General features: G+C 43.6%; 1 protein-coding gene and 1 long non-coding RNA gene across 7 annotated transcripts in view; both read right to left on the bottom strand.

Moving 5' to 3' along the window:
• Positions 1-6,470: 6,470 nt before the first annotated feature.
• LOC118380506 (cyclin-I-like) overlaps positions 6,471-17,624 on the bottom strand; it is a 97,156-nt gene continuing 86,002 nt past the window's right edge. The window contains 2 exon segments of the mRNA XM_052525019.1: positions 6,471-7,581; positions 10,941-11,258. Of these exon segments, the coding sequence (XP_052380979.1) occupies positions 7,393-7,581; positions 10,941-11,258 (507 nt within the window). The 3' untranslated portion in view covers positions 6,471-7,392.
• LOC127931690 (uncharacterized) lies at positions 11,269-17,248 on the bottom strand. 6 transcript variants are annotated; one of them, XR_008142392.1, is made up of 3 exons: positions 17,215-17,248; positions 17,015-17,054; positions 11,269-16,334 (listed from the first exon to the last, which is right to left on the bottom strand). It is a non-coding gene; the product is annotated as an uncharacterized LOC127931690 (long non-coding RNA). The 6 variants fall into 6 exon arrangements; XR_008142394.1 differs by lacking the exon at positions 17,015-17,054 and adding an exon at positions 16,695-16,734; XR_008142393.1 differs by lacking the exon at positions 17,015-17,054 and adding an exon at positions 16,495-16,534.

Below are 17,624 nucleotides of genomic sequence, written 5' to 3'. Positions count from 1 at the left end.
CCTGGTCTCAGATCTTCTGTACTCCTCCTAGCCTGACAGTCTCAGATCACCAGGCCTATGGTAACAGTCTCACCCTTCCACTGGTAATTATCTTCTGTACTACACAGCCTGGTCTCAGATCTGTTGTCTCCTCCTATAGCCTGGTCCCAGATCTGTGGTAACAGTCTCACCCTTCTACTGGTAATTATCTTCTGTACTACACAGCCTGTTGTTGAATTACTGGTTGAGAGAAAAAAGGTTGAAATAGACATGTGCTTGTTTATCAGAAATGCTCACAACTACAGCAGTTAATATACAATGACATGCTTTTATTCATACAGAAAGATAAAGCTGTAGTCAAGACAGGCAATATTACATAACTGAAATTCACCAGAGAAACGCAAGCTTGAATAACCTGCAAAACACAGCACCCTCCCATACGCACTCTTCCAGGTGACAAGACCCAACATGTAGATGTCTCCATGTGCACAAAACATACTGTGTCAAAGTTACGACTCACCTTCAGAGTACTACAGTTACACTTGGATAGCGCCCATGTGGCCTGCAAAAAAAAAAAACTATTTAGTTTTAAGTTGTATGAATCAACTTTAAAAGTTAAGAGTTAAAAGTTAGAACAAAAAAAAGGAGGCCAGTCTCAATGTAACCTCGCCGAACCTATTCTCCCAATAAGGGGTTCCGTCCTAAAAATGTCCCCATTCACTTTATAGTGCACTACTTTTGACCAGAGCCCACTTAGTTCTGGTCAAAAGTAGTGCACTATTTAGGGAATAGGGTGACATTTGGGACACAACGGAAGGTGTCGTCCTGGTAGCAGCATGACGGCAACACAAAGGACATGTTTTTCCTCGACATGCCTCATCAAGTCCCACATAGTGGCCCGGCGCGGCAGCTCACACAGCACAGCCTTTCATAGACACCTCGTCCCCACCACGCCATGGTAGACATCCAGAGCTCCAGTCTGGAGGGGCGAGGAAGGAGGGTCCCCCGATCTGAAGCCTCCCCCGGTCCCTCACATACCTCCAGAGCCGTAGCTGGCACGTAGAATTGTTTACATCCACTGTATGAATCCAGCACCTGAAGAGATTTTTTCTTGCATCCAAAATGGCACTGTGTTCCCTATATAGTGGACTAGTTTTGACCAGAGCAGTGTGATACATAGGGAATATGCTGCTATTTCGATTAGAACCTCTGTTAACCTGCTCTCTTGCAACCTTAATGTTCAACACAGGTGAACATTTCACTTGATTCAATAATATTAGTTTTGGAAACAAAACAAATAAAAATAAGATGTTAAAAAGGATCAAATGTCGCGGTTTTCATAGCAACATTAAATCATTTCTGGGTTAATAATAAAGTAGCTTCATGTATTTTACTTGTTTTTTAAAATCTTGTTTAAATGTATCTTTAACACGGCATTGTCAGAAAAGTATCTTTAAGTAAGCATGTCACTGTCAGTCTACATCTGTTTACGAAGCATGTGACCAATAACAGATTTGTAATAGATTTCCATTGAAAAGGGGAAAATGTTTTTCTCATGAAAGTATTTGGTAGGAGTGTCTGGGGGAGTGGTCTGAGTGGGGCGGGGGGAACTGAAACATAGCTGTTATTGGCAGAGAGGTTTAGAACTCTTGATATTAACCAATTTAAAAGCATGATGTCACCATGCAAACCTGCTGATTAGAAGATCCTGGGTATATGGTATTTTCAACCAGCAACTATCAGGAAATAACACTGCTAAAATATAATAAAAATAAACACTTTTACAGAGTTAGTTTCATCAGCCGTTGTACAATATTATACAAAACACAGGGGGAAAAAAACTATTTTGACTGGGTCTTTAAGGAAATGGCTTTAGAGTAACATTAAATTAAAATCAGGATTGTTTTAGTTCCTCAGGACATGCTGCATCTGGAAACATGAGAGCACATGGAGAGAAAACAGTTTGTGTGACTCAACTTTTTGGTGTCAATATTAACAAGTCAATATAATAAAACAGCCGTGCTTTATAAACCTCACTCAACCTTCGGGGATTTAAACTAGTGAACAGTTTGCATCATATTCAACCTGGTGCACGTGAGGATTCTTTTTCCTTTAGTCAGATGATGTAATATACATTGCTACTTTGACAGGCCTTTGAACAAACAAAACCACATTCCAACGTCAAGTAACCACCTGAAACATGAAACTGCTGAAGCACCTAACTGTTGTTGGAGAGAAGACATTTTGAAAAGGTTCTTCTCTGGTCATTAAAAAAAAGCAAAACATTTGACTGGAAGCCATTTCCCCAGTAGCAAACAAACAAAAAGGTTCTCGCCAAAAATAAACACAAATGCAAAGCAATTATACTCATATATGATAATAAAATACAATCTCTTTATAACTCCGACCTCACAGAACTGATTCTATTGATTTTGTTATCACAAGTGATACAAGTTAAGGTCTGTCTGTCATACCCATTCATAATAAATTAATTTAGACAGCTCAATAACACAATCCCTACCCCCTTATTCAATTATTCGGTCTAAAAAAAATAAAATACATGAATGGATTAACATTTGAAATAAAGAAAGCAAATCCAATTTTAAGTGTCAAATCTTAGTTGTGAAGCCCCAACACAGCTTAGTTAGTAAGTGGCTGGTGCCATTAGAATAGAGGTCATAGTGGGACAGACACCCTAGATGCCACACTAGTGTCACACTAAAGAGTCGGACGACTGCGAACCTTCCCTTCCTGGGAACTTCATCAGAGTCTTATTCAGGAACACAGCTATAGACGTGGACCTCTTCACCGCGGCTGAGCCCGAGGATGTCACTGGCCTTGTGGGTCTCTCTCCTGTGGACTGGGATGAGGAGCTACCCTCGGTGGAGGTCAAGCACTGAGGGGCCCCTAGCATCTCTAGAAGGTAAATTGGGCCGGTGCGACTGAGGTGCTGCCAGGCCTTCTTACCACTAGTGTCCCTGAGGGCCACGTTGGCACTGAACTTATGAACCAGAAGTCGGATCATCTTGTCGTTTCCGTGGATGGCGGCCAGGTGAAGAGGCGTGTAGCCACAGGTAGTCTTCACATCCACGTCCAGTTTCAACCCGGCTTTGTTGACGCCGTACCAGAGTGTGTTGAGGACCCGGTGGTCTCCATGTTTAGCGATCCAGTGCAGGATGGTATAACCAGTGATGAAGTCTCTCTTGGTGAGGAGGCTGGGTTCATCTCTGAACAGGGTGTAAATGTCGGCCCAGAGTCCAGCAGCGCCCTTCACCAGCCAGTCATGCTCCTTAGGCTCCAGGGGGACCAGGTTGTGCCGGTGGAAGTAGGAGCTGTCATGGCCACTGTTTAAACTCTTGTTACTGGAGGCCCCAGATCGCATCTCCCCCCTCAGGTCTCTGTAGCTGGGTGTACGTGAGGTAGGGTGGGAGAAGGAGTGGCTGATGCTGAGGTTGGAGGAGAGGAGGTGGAGGCGGTTGTGCCGTGCCGAGACGCCGTCCTCCGGAAACTGTTGGTCCAGGCCGGCTCCGAGACTACGACACATGCGGCTGCGGAGCTGTGTGCTGATTCGCTGGACGGCGGGTCGGAGAAATGGCTCGGGGGCCGAACCAGGAATAGAGGTGGACTCGTTGGACTCTGACCCGTCATCGTCATGGAGATAACCTGTGGAATGGTGCCATGACGATGCTATGTCCACCTTGTTGTTATCAAGGTAACCGGTAGAGTGATAGTGAGGCCAGGGGGCTTGCTTCTCGGCGCAGTGCATCTGAGAGAGCTGCTCACCCGAGAGAACCTGGTAGTTGAGTGCTTCATAGCTGGCCCACTCATCTCTACGGGAACCCTGGGGCCACTCATCCCTGGAGTTCAGTGATGGGCAAAGGAGGAGGCTGCTGTGGCTGTGACGGGAGGAGAGGCCGGAGTCGGCCTGGTGGTGGTACTGCTCTGAGTAACCAGAAGACCTAGCACTATCAGCAGCGGGGGTGTGGTATGGGTAATCCAGGGGTAAGTGGCATTGGGGAGGCTGGGGTTTGACCCAAGACTGGGAAACAGCAGCTCTACTCTCCTCTGGATACTGTCTGTGAATGTCAGGGATAGGGACTGGGTCAGGGACTCCATCTTCTTTTGGTCTGGGCTGCTGTGGGATGCTATGGTGGAGGTGAAGGTTGCCATCCAGGTTGCCATTGCTCCTTGTCACCTGGGGGTCAGGGGTCAGGGGAGCAGCAGAAGGATCAGATAAACAAGGAAAGGAGCTGGCATGCTCTAGAGTGGTGAGCAGTGGCCATCCTGTAGCTGCAGAGGCTCCTCTGTGGTCAGCTTCAGTAGTCTTCCTCTTTGGCTGTACTGCATTCTGTTGCACCTGTGCTAGGTGAGGCTGAGGTGCCGGAGGTTTCACCTCTGTGTACAGGAACTCAGGGGGCGGATAGGACCTCTTGGGTTCTATTGACTGCTTGCCAAGTGTGTAACCACCAATGTAAATGCCTTTGTGATTCAGTTTTGGGACTGAAAGAGGGAGAGTCACGGGTTCTTTATCCCATTTTGCTTCAATGTTCTGACCACTCCCATCTTCTGAGCCCTTTGATATTTCTGCATTGTAAGATGGGCGGAACGGTGTCTCTTTGTTGCTGGATGCCGGAGGTAGCGCATGGTCTGTCACACATGGCGAGGAGCTTTGGATAGACTTTTCGAAGTTGACTGTACTTTTCACATTGTTTTTCTTTACAATTCCAGCCGAGGCCAATATCTTTTCTGTGAGTGGAACATGGAACTTCTGATTTGTGACGTGCAAGTGCGTCTCGATCAATTCCTTCTGACCTCTCTCCTGGTTTATGTTTACCGGATCTCTCGGCGAGCGGTCTCTCTCTCTCGCCTGTGGCGCAGGTTGTTGTCCGATGGGGGTGTTTGGAGAATGGGATCCTGCGGCGATATCTCCTCCAACAACATAGCCCAGAAATGTCTTCCTCAATACAACGTATCTAACTCCCTCCTCCGTTTTCACCACAGCCACGGAGTTAATAAACTTTTTAAACAGTTCCCGATTGTGCGTCTGGTTCTTGTGGTCCTTTAAAAACGCATTGAAGTGCGCCAACAATTCAGAGTTCTTCACTCTTCCACCGTTGCACCGGAGAAAGTACAGCACCGAGTCCTGAGTAAAATCGGTGGCCATTCCGTCTGTTTGCTCCAAGCCCGATGGAGTGTCAGATGGGTTTTTTTCTGCGACAGTAACAATTAACTCCGCCCCATCCGAACATTTGCAACTCCACCTGCATACCTGGGGCGTATTCATTAACCCGATTCTGTTGCAAAACGTTTCTTAAACGGAAGCAAACGAAACCGGGCGGGACCTACCTGCATTTGTCCAATATAAAATGTCGTTTTGCTCGGTTTGCTTCTGTTTGGTTCTTAAACTGTAAACGTTTTGCAACAGAAACGGTTTAGCCTACTCCAAATGGAAAACGCAAACAATAGTATTTATTGGAGAAATTCGTTTCGTTTGCTTCCTTTGGTTCTTAAACGGTAAACAGTTTCCGTAATGAATACACCCATGGTTTGGTTCTTAAATGGTAATTCATTGCAGAAACAGTTTACAATTTAAGGAGCAAACAGAGAAAAATTAGATTTTAAATTGTCCAAATGCAGGTAGGTCCCTCCCCATTTCGTTTGCTTCCGTTTAAGAAACGTTTTGCAAAAAAATTGGCGTAATAAACCCCTGAGAATTAGGCACCATGCAGATGTTGTATTGCTGATGGTTTGTACCATTGTGGCTCCCATTACAGCTCCATCTAGTTGTCGCGCCGGGGATAACAGCTGTTGACAACTAAGCTTTGTTTATTTATTTAACCTTTAACTAGGCAAGTAAGTTAAGAACACATTCTTATTAATAATAACGGCCTACCCCAGTAAAACTCTAATCTGGACGACGCAGGGCCAATTGTGCGCTGCCCTAATGGGACTCGGTCGGTTGTGATACAGCCTGGAATCGAACCAGGGTCTGTAGTGACGCCTCTGGCACTGTGATGCAGTGCCTGAGACCGCTGCGCCACTCGGAGCCCATTTTAGCTACACCTTCGTCCTCTTAACCTTCCAAATTAAGTGTTCTAACCTGCTGTTTAGACAAACCATCAGCATAACCACACCGCAAGAAATCTGATGTCACATAAATTAACCTACCTAAAATAAAGCTACGTTGCAATGTAGAAACGTGGAAAACGTTTAAAATCATAGCATTCCGGACTAAATCCTTTCATTGCTGTACTCTTCTCTCAAATTTGAGGATACCCTGGTGTTCCATGCTCTACCAATTGAGTACATTAACCAAGTAGCGCTGGAATCAGCGTTGCCTTCCTCCATTTTCAAATGCTCCGGCTGTTGCCTCGGGTCTGGTTTTCAAGACGGGTAACTGTAGCCGATGAAGTAAATGCACATCGTATGTCCAGCAATGTGCGGGATGACACAATAAAGCCACTTTGATACACAGTAACAAGATAAAGACGGATTATTTCACTTGTTTTATTGATGCCACAAGTTCTCAGCAGTACATCGGCAGTTACCAGCACCCCAGAGCAAGAGCCTTTTGGCAATAAACAAAAAAAAAAACCAGCAAGTTGTTTCTGAACAGCAAAGATAAGGTGAATTATGGTAGCTACATCTTCAAACCCTCTTCTTGATAGCATCTGAAATGTCACACTATTTCTCCCCCATAGGCCTCTACTAAAAAGTAGTGCACTATGTAGGGTATAGGGTGCCACTTGGGATAAACTCTCTTTTAAACTAAGTTGTTTATCTTAAAACATATTGCTTCATTGGGTAAATTGATTCACTTCTGTATTGTCATTAATGACAGTAGCTTGTTCATTCTTTGGTTAAACTACTACAGCACACTGTGACGGGGCAAACATAGGAACGTTGTGGAAGGGGATATTTAGATTTTTAAACGTGAAAAAAAAAACCATTCAGTACTTCAGGTTAACATGCGTTCTACACGCTTTACAGTCAAACTCTTATCGTGACATGTTTTGTGAGGGGTTAAAGACAACATGGCTGGGAAATTATTTTTTATTTCAGGAAAAGAGGAAGGTAAAAGAAAATAAATATACTGATTGAACAGAAATAAAATGACATGACCGTAGAGAAATATCATCACAGAGACTCACAGAGAGAAGTAGTAATTTGACCTATTTTTTTTAAGGATAATATTTATATCATTATATTATATTTATATTTTTTTTATCATTTTATATTTGTGCTCAACAAATAGTTATGAAATAGCATATTTTTTTGGTGACTTTTTTGGGGGCTCAATCGAGGCCTGGGGTTGGTGGATAAATGCCATGTGACAGATTGAATACTGAGACTTATTTTCCTTGCAGCTCAGGTAGAGAAGAAGAGAAGGCCTTGGTTTCATCCTCTTCTTCTCTATGAGACACTGACGGGTTGGAGAGGGGGGCAGGGGGAGGTGTGGCCCTCCCTCCTGACCAATAGGACAGGACTCTCCTCTAGAGGCTCCTCCCCCGTTACCGCCGTCCCTTCCGGAGCGCCCCCGTTCTCTTCGTTGTAGAGTCGTTTGATCCCCTCGTAGAATTCGTCGACCTCCATCTCCTCCACCTTAATAATAATATTATTTATAAGCACATAATACAATTTTAATAGTCATCTCAAAGCTCTACTACCAAAACATATTACCATAAACACAATATGCTTTCAAAATCAAGGCAAGTCAAATAGCAATAGTATACAGTGCATTCGGAAAGTATTCAGACCCCCTCAACTTTTCCACATTTTGTTACGTTACAGCCTTTATTCTAAAATGGGTTAAATGAAACATGTTCGTCAATCTACACACAATACCCCATAATGACATCACAATACCCCATAATGACATCACAATGCCCCATAATGACATCACAATGCCCCATAATGATAAAAGAGATAAAACACGTTTTTAGAAATGTATTAAAATAAAAACAGAAATGCCTTATTTGCATAAGTATTCAGACCCTTTGCTATGAGACTCTAAATTGAGCTCCATTGATCATCCTTGAGATGTTTCTACAACTTGATTGGAGTCCATCTGTGGTAAATTCAATTGATTGGACATGATTTGGAAAGGCACACATCTGTCCCACAGTCGACAGTGCATGTCAGAGCAAAAACCAAGCCATGAGGTCGAAGGAATTGTCCGTAGAGCTCCGAGACAGGATTGTATCGAGGAGAAGTGTTGAAGGTCCCCAAGAACACAGTGGCCTCCATCATTCTTCAATGGAAGGAGTTTGGAACCATCAAGACTCTTCCTAGAGCTGGCCACCCGGTCCAAACTGAGCAATCGGGGGAGATGGGCCTTGGTCAGGGAAGTGACAAAGAAACTGATGGTCACTCAGAGCTCCAGAGTTCCTCTGTGGAGATGGGAGAACCTTCCAGAAGGACAACCATCTCTACAGCACTCCGCCAATCAGGGCTTTATGGTGGAGTGGCCACACGGATGCCACTCCTCAGTATTTTTTATTTAACTAGACAAGTCAGTTAAAAACAAATTATTATTTATAATGAGAGCCTACCCCGGCCAAACCCTAACCCAGACAACGCTGGGCCAATTGTGCACCGCCCTATGGGACCCCCAATCATGGCCGGTTGTGATACAGCCTGGAATCCAACCAGGGTCTGTAGTGACACCTCTAGCACTGAGATGCTGTGCCTTAGACCGCTGCGCCACTCGGGGAGCCAAAAAAGGAGCATGAAAGCCTGCTTGATGTTTTCCAAAAGGCACCTAAAGGACTCTCAGACAATGAGAAACAAGATTCTCTGGTCTGATGAAACCAAGATTGAGCTCTTTGGCCTGAATGCCAAGTGTCAAATCTGGCAGAAACCTGGCACCATCCCTACGGTGAATCATGGTGTTGGCAGCATCATGCTGTGGGGTTGTTTTTCAGCGGCAGGGACAGGGAGGCTAGTCAGGTTCGAGGCAAAGATGAACAGAGCAAAGTACAGAGAGATCCTTGATGAAAACAGGCTTCAGAGCGCTCAGGACCTCAGACTGGGGTAAAGGTTCACCTTCCTCCAGGACAACAGCCCTAAGCACACAGCCAAGACAAGGCAGAAGTGGCTTGGGGACAAGTCTCCGAATGAACTTGAGTGGCCCAGCCAGAACCCGGATTTGAACCTGATCGAACATCTCTGGAGAGACCTGAAAATAGCTGTGCAGCAACGAATCCCCATCCAACCTGACAGAGCTTGAGAGGATCTGCAAAGAAGAATGGAAGAAACTCCCCAAATACAGGTGTGCCAAGCTTGTAGCTTCAAACCCAAGAAGACATGATGCTGTAATCGCTGCCAAAGGCGCTTCAACAAAGTACTGAGTAAAGGGTCTGAATACTTAAGGAAATTTAATATTTTTGTGATGTCATTAGTGGGTATTGTGATGTCATTAGTGGGTATTGTGATGTCATTAGTGGGTCATTAGTGGGTATTGCGATGTCATTAGGGGGTATTGTGATGTCATTGTAACTGACAGTTAGACTTACAGGTTATGTCGTTGTCTTTTGTTTGAATTGTTTACGTGTCCGCTGTGCGGGGGAAATGATAATACAAGCGGAACTACGTAGCTAATACTGTTGTAACGGGGATCCTTATTGTCGCAACACACTTTTGGAGGGAAGGCAATCCTGCGCTGCGTCAGCTAAGTTTTCATGTCATCGGGTGTAGTTCATAAAGGTTGAAGAGTGTATGTTAGGATGAAGTGTGAATTCATGCCAGGAATAATAAGTGTGAAGTTTGATTTCCTCCCTTCTGTAATAAATATAATAATAATAATATATGCCATTTAGCAGTAATAGCAGTAATAAGCAGCCAATGAGGTATTTGTTCCTTTAATCTGAACCCGTTATAACGCCGGTTAAACTGTTATGTATGTAAGCACTTCAGAGTTATACCAAGCTAATAAGTCACTCGTAAGATAAGGTTGTAAGAGTGTGCTGAACTGTATTTTTCCATTTACTTTATAGTTCTCACAGAAGGTGATAATTCTGACTAAAACTACAGAATAAAGCCGCCAGTTAAAATCAAAGAACGATTGTGCTCGTGGTTACTGAAGGGAGCTACAGTCATTAGGGGGTATTGTGATGTCATTAGGGGGTATTGCGATGTCATTAGGGGGTATTGTGATGTCATGAGGGGGTATTGTGATGTCATTAGGGGGTATTGCGATGGCATTAGGGGGTATTGCGATGTCATTAGGGGGTATTGCGATGTCATTAGGGGGTATTGCGATGTCATTAGGGGGTATTGCGATGTCATTAGTGGGTATTGCGATGTCATTAGTGGGTATTGCGATGTCATTAGGGGGTATTGCGATGTCATGAGGGGGTATTGCGATGTCATGAGGGGGTATTGCGATGTCATGAGGGGGTATTGCGATGTCATTAGGGGGTATTGCGATGTCATTAGTGGGTATTGCGATGTCATTAGTGGGTATTGCGATGTCATTAGTGGGTATTGCGATGTCATTAGGGGGTATTGTGATGTCATGAGTGGGTATTGCGATGTCATTAGTGGGTATTGTGATGTCATTAGGGGGTATTGTGATGTCATTAGGGGGTATTGTGATGTCATTAGGGGGTATTGCGATGTCATTAGTGGGTATTGTGATGTCATTAGGGGGTATTGTGTGGAGATTGAGGGAAAAAAACTATTTCAGAATAAGTCTGTAAGGTAACTAAAAGTACTGATTAAAGGGTCTGAATACTCACGTAAATGTGATTTCATTTTTAATACATATGCTTTGTCATTACAGGATATTGTGTGTCGATTGATGAGGGGGAAAAAAAATATTTAATACATTTTAGACTCAGGCTGTAACGTAACAAAATGGGGAAATAATCAAGGGGTCGGAATACTTTCCAAATGCACTGTATCTAGGTAGATGTTTAAAAAATACATTACTCCGGTTGTTGAAGCAGCCAAGCTCTCACCTTGCGCTTGGCTGAGTGCTTGCAGCGCAGGGAGACTTGGTGGGAGTGGTGGCTGGGTTTGGGTGGTCCATGGACCTGGAGCAGGGTGGTAGAGGAGACCCAGGAGAGGCTCCTGTCCCTAGGGGCCGTGGATGGCGCCGGTGGGTCTCTGTCTGGGAGCCTGGTGTCGGACTCTCTTCCTCGGGTGCAAGGGTCCGGGTCCAGACTGTGGTGCAGGGACTGGTAGATGTACACAGTGTTGGGAGGCAGGGAAGCTTCCTGTGTGGACAGGTGACGTGACACCAGCTCTCGACATCGGATCAGCTGAGAACTGTCAATCTAGGGGTGGGAGATAAATGAAAGACGTGATTATAATTATGTTAATAGCTAGGTTTCCATCCAATTGACGACAGATTCAGGCGAATATTCTGAAATCCACATTAAAATATGCACATTTCCCATCGATTATCATGTCACCAGAATTAATATTTATATTGTAAAGGGGGCATTAAACTCATCAAAGTGCACTTTCACCACCCTGTGAAGTTTATAACTTGTTTAAATCTGTAGCCTAATAAACGGCATGGTTTCCCCGAGTCCTAGTGGGAGGACCACACACACACACACCATATCATTGCGTGACTCAGTTTTACTCTGGTTATTATATCAATATTTGCATATAAAAAGGCGTTTCCACAGCATATTACATTTTACCGACACAAAAAAGATCCCACCGTGTCAAACGAACAAACGATCCGTCGGCATTTATAGAATTGTACCGAAACGCCTCGTTTCCATCACAACTGTTGTGACTTCTGTTGGGTTTTATTTCATTATTTTATTGGTTTACAGTAATGACTTTACATAACTGTGGATGGAAACGTGGTTAGAGTCAAAATACAGGCGGACTATATTTATGCAACGGATCCCGAGAGGCATCCTGATAATACCACTGATATATATATATATATATATATATTTTTTTGAATAAGTGTGATTCAATATGTGGGAGGGACTACAACATCCATGTTATCCCCAGTATTTGTTCTGGGGTTTTAGTGAACAGGGTCATGAGAGAAAGAGAGATAGATGGGTTATTCCACAAACAGCAGAAAATATTTTTGTCATCTCAGAATGTTCTGGCAATTCTCACACAGGAACGTCATTGGGAGGAAGGATGTCTGAGACATGTTTTTTTTTTTACATTTGTATCACAAACCATTTTTTGAGAAAATCATGATGAAAGTGGCACATTTTAAGCCTTTTGAGACCCACAAGAGTGCACAAAACATTAAGTACACCTTACTAATATTGAGTTGCACCTCCCTTTTGCCCTCAGAACAGCATCAATTCATCGGGGCATGGACTCTACAAGGTACCTGGAAGCGTTCCACAGGGATGCTGGTCCATGTCGACTACAAAGCGTTCCACAGGGATGCTGGCCCATGTTGACTACAATGCGTTCCACAGGGATGCTGGTCCATGTCGACTACAAAGCGTTCCACGGGGATGCTGGTTCATGTTGACTACAATGCGTTCCACGGGGATGCTGGTCCATGTTGACTACAAAGCGTTCCACAGGGATGCTGGCCCATGTTGACTACAAAGCGTTCCACAGGGATGCTGGCCCATGTTGACTACAAAGCGTTCCACAGGGATGCTGGCCCATGTTGACTACAAAGCGTTCCACAGGGACGCTGGCCCATGTTGACTACAAAGCGTTCCACAGGGATGCTGGTCCATGTTGACTACAAAGCGTTCCACAGGGATGCTGGCCCATGTTGACTACAAAGCGTTCCACAGGGATGCTGGTCCATGTTGACTACAAAGCGTTCCACAGGGATGCTGGTCCATGTTGACTACAATGCGTTCCACAGGGATGCTGGCCCATGTTGACTACAAAGCGTTCCACAGGGATGCTGGTCCATGTTGACTACAATGCGTTCCACAGGGATGCTGGTCCATGTTGACTCCAATGCGTTCCACAGGGATGCTGGTCCATGTTGACTACAATGCGTTCCACAGGGATGCTGGTCCATGTTGACTCCAATGCGTTCCACAGGGACGCTGGCCCATGTTGACTACAAAGCGTTCCACAGGGACGCTGGCCCATGTTGACTACAAAGCGTTCCACAGGGATGCTGGTCCATGTTGACTCCAATGCGTTCCACAGGGACGCTGGCCCATGTTGACTCCAATGCTTCCCACAGTTGTGTCAAGTTGACTGGATGTCCTTTGGGTGGTGGACCATTCTTGATACACACGGGAAACTGTTGACTGTGAAAAACTCAGAAGCGTTGCAGTTCTTGACACACACAAACCGGTGCGCCTGGCACCTACTACCATAACCGGTTTAAAGGCACTTAAATATTTTGTCTTGTCTATTCACCCTCTGAATGGCTCACATACACAATCCATGTCTCAAATTGTCTCAAGGCTTTAAAATCCTTCTTTAACCAGGTCTCCTCCCCTTCATCTACATCTGATTGAAGTGGATTTAACAAGTGACATCAATAAGGGATCATCGCTTTCACCTGGTCGGTCGGTCTGTCGCAGAAAGAGCAGGTGTTCCTAATGTTTTGTACACTCGGTGTGCGTATGCTAATTCTGTAAGACCTTATGATCTGTGATACATCGTGGAGTCATAATACTCCTTATAGCTCTAACTTATTATTCAACATTAAACATATCTATATCTCAAAATAACACTTTTTTAAATTGAGCTTTTTTTTAATTTAGCATTTTTAAAAATATATATATATATATTTTTTGACAGTTTCAACAAAACGTCACATTTCCACAGAGTGGGCTCTCTGGTACTTTTTGACGATATAACATTAAAAATTTTTTACATTATATGTCATTAACCAATCACAGACCTCCTTTAGGATTGCACATTCAGCAAATCACCAGCAGAGGGAGTTCCTTTTGAATCTGTGTTGGTGGGGCACATTAAATGTATCAGACATTTCTGGAAATTGTATTTAATTGTAGAGTAAATTGCTTAAAACAATATGGTGTTTAAAAATGGGGGTAGTTGAGATATTTATATTCATATGTTTAATGTTGGTTAAATGAATGTAAAACATTGTATTTCAGAATCTAGACATACCCCATTATGTTAGAGCTCGCTGTAAGGAGGATAATGAGTTCAAGATGTTGTCTGTATCATGTACGGTTCACAGATCATAAGGTATATAGCTAGGTGTCATCATCTAAAATAAACCTAATTTATAAGACAGTTCTTCGTTGAGTAATGGTGGTCGGACCCATCTATGTGAGGCTAGCCACAATAAGGATTAGCCACAATAGTGGCCTTCAAAATAAAAGTATGTCATTGACAGTGATGCAATCATTTAATAGATCATGCTAAAAGAAAAGACTGTTAATTTGACACAAATCTGTTGAAATCACACTGTATGTATTATACTTTAGAATTGAATTGGGAATTTACTTATTTCACTGTACAGCCTTTACCTATGGATTGTGGATCAATGACATGTGGTCTCAGTCTACTCAGTGACACCCAGAGAAACATTGGCATCGTAGCTCTTATTACGGGACTCTGAAACAACTGTGAATTGAGCCACATTTATTGTCAACCTACGTGTACCGAACACTATTCCTGAGGAAAAACAATACTGTGTGGATGTTTTGGAGTCTGATAACTCTGAGGACGACATCGGGAAAAAACATATTTGGTATTGAGTAGACTGATATCCCATTTCATTGATCCTCAATCCTTAGGTAAAGCTGTACAGTGCAATATGAATGTCAAAACACACAATAGGCTGACTGGGGAGGTGATTTCACACAGTCGCAGTCCCGCGATAAGAGCTACAACGCTAATATTTGCTTAAACTCTTCACAGTTGTGTTCTGTGGGTGTCACCGACTAGACTCATACCCCATTTCATTGCTTCACATTCCAACCTTGTTTAACACTATCTAGTGTAAATATGTCACGATTCCACAAATTATAACCTTCTATATCGGCAGGGTAGTCTAGTGGTTAGAGCGTTGGACTAGTAACCGGAAGGTTGCAAGTTCAAACCCCTGAGCTGACAAGGTACAAATCTGTCGTTCTGCCCCTGAACAGGCAGTTAACCCACTGTTCCTAGGCCGTCATTGAAAATAAGAATTTGTTCTTAACTGACTTGCCTAGTTAAATAAAGGAAAAATAAAAAAAAGGGGTACTTTTATTTTGAAGGCAAACAGCAAATTCCACTATTGTGCCCAATCCTTATTGTGGCTAGCTTCACAACACAACAGGGTTATAAAGTAGCTGGCTAGCTATTTATTTTCATGAACTGAAGTTAAATTTCAATAGGTGAACAACAAGTGGCTACTTAGCTAAAAGTTACAAGGATTCCTAAATCATTGCTAAGAATAATGAAAATGACTGCAGTTTCTACTGGTCATTGTTTTCAGGCTGGTTGTATTGGTGCTAGCTAGGTACCAAGCTAAAGCTAACTACCCCAGAGGTAGAGGTCAAACAAATAATGCCTTATTACCAAGGCGGTATTGTAAACACACAGTTCGTGGCCGGTGTTTGCTTGTTTGCAGACTTGGTTTTGTACAGCTTTGACAGTGATACTGATAGTAGTGGTGGCGCTTGGCTTGCACGGGCAAATTCAGCACAACACAACATTCTAGAATAGAACTGTTGTCATTTAATGTGTCAAATGAAAAGCTTTATTTAACATGTCAAATAGTGTTATTTGAAAGGTGTCGCTTTTTTTTCCACACACGCAAAGACCCAAACGGCGTCCCAAACTTACAGGAGGGCATGTACAAATCTAAAAGGGGCCTAAGTTTCCACTTTCACCATGATAATAAATAAAAATGGTTTGTGATACAAATGTAAAAAGCATTTAAAACAACTTGTCTACAGGAAGACCAGAGAAACGACATCCCTAACTGGCAGATGAGTAGAATCCCTGATTGGGTTGCTCACCTGTGTTCTCTACAAATGTTGTTTCGAATGGAAAAAAAAGCTTTGTACCTAGACACTGAAGAAGGCTGTAAAGCCAAAACGTCTGAATGCAGCGAAATGAAAACAAGTGAAACATTAAAAAGGAAGCTTTAAGTTTACATCAAAACCTTTTATCTGAACGAATGGGTTTTTACGCACCATCCACACTTCTGGGAGAGAGCGATGGTCTTCTTTTGATAAACATCCTTCCTCCCAATGAAGTTCCTCCTATGTGAGAATTTCTAGAACATTCTGAGATAACTATTTTCCACTCCCCTGGTGTGGAATCGCCTAGATAGGAATGGTGGGGTCAGATTGGACTCCACGTAAACACTGGTACGTGTGTATGATTTAGGTAGAAAGCCCTCAACATGCCAACATACTGTACTGCAGGCCTACTTGTGTTTTCTCCTGAGCAGGAGGATAGTGAGAATTCAGTACCTGTGTTTTCCTGAGCAGGAGGATAGTGAGAATTCAGTACCTGTGTTTTCCTGAGCAGGAGGATAGTGAGAATTCAGTACCTGTGTTTTCCTGAGCAGGAGGATAGTGAGAATTCAGTACCTGTGTTTTCCTGAGCAGGAGGATAGTGAGAATTCAGTACCTGTGTTCTCCTGAGCAGGAGGATAGTGAGAATTCAGTACCTGTGTTTTCCTGAGCAGGAGGATAGTGAGAATTCAGTACCTGTGTTTTCCTGAGCAGGAGGATAGTGAGAATTCAGTACCTGTGTTTTCCTGAGCAGGAGGATAGTGAGAATTCAGTACCTGTGTTTTCCTGAGCAGGAGGATAGTGAGAATTCAGTACCTGTGTTCTCCTGAGCAGGAGGATAGTGAGAATTCAGTACCTGTGTTTTCCTGAGCAGGAGGATAGTGAGAATTCAGTACCTGTGTTTTCCTGAGCAGGAGGATAGTGAGAATTCAGTACCTGTGTTTTCCTGAGCAGGAGGATAGTGAGAATTCAGTACCTGTGTTTTCCTGAGCAGGAGGATAGTGAGAATTCAGTACCTGTGTTTTCCTGAGCAGGAGGATAGTGAGAATTCAGTACCTGTGTTTTCCTGAGCAGGAGGATAGTGAGAATTCAGTACCTGTGTTTTCCTGAGCAGGAGGATAGTGAGAATTCAGTACCTGTGTTCTCCTGAGCAGGAGGATAGTGAGAATTCAGTACCTGTGTTTTCCTGAGCAGGAGGATAGTGAGAATTCAGTACCTGTGTTTTCCTGAGCAGGAGGATAGTGAGAATTCAGTACCTGTGTTTTCCTGAGCAGGAGGATAGTGAGAATTCAGTACCTGTGTTTTCCTGAGCAGGAGGATAGTGAGAATTCAGTACCTGTGTTCTCCTGAGCAGGAGGATAGTGAGAATTCAGTACCTGTGTTTTCCTGAGCAGGAGGATAGTGAGAATTCAGTACCTGTGTTTTCCTGAGCAGGAGGATAGTGAGAATTCAGTACCTGTGTTTTCCTGAGCAGGAGGATAGTGAGAATTCAGTACCTGTGTTTTCCTGAGCAGGAGGATAGTGAGAATTCAGTACCTGTGTTTTCCTGAGCAGGAGGATAGTGAGAATTCAGTACCTGTGTTTTCCTGAGCAGGAGGATAGTGAGAATTCAGTACCTGTGTTTTCCTGAGCAGGAGGATAGTGAGAATTCAGTACCTGTGTTTTCCTGAGCAGGAGGATAGTGAGAATTCAGTACCTGTGTTTTCCTGAGCAGGAGGATCGTGAGAATTCAGTACCTGTGTTTTC

This window comes from Oncorhynchus keta, chromosome 9, assembly GCF_023373465.1.
Source record: "Oncorhynchus keta strain PuntledgeMale-10-30-2019 chromosome 9, Oket_V2, whole genome shotgun sequence".
Lineage (NCBI taxonomy): Eukaryota > Metazoa > Chordata > Actinopteri > Salmoniformes > Salmonidae > Oncorhynchus > Oncorhynchus keta.
Note: the sequence above shows the minus strand (reverse complement) of the source record. Positions and strands in the feature narration are given on the sequence as shown.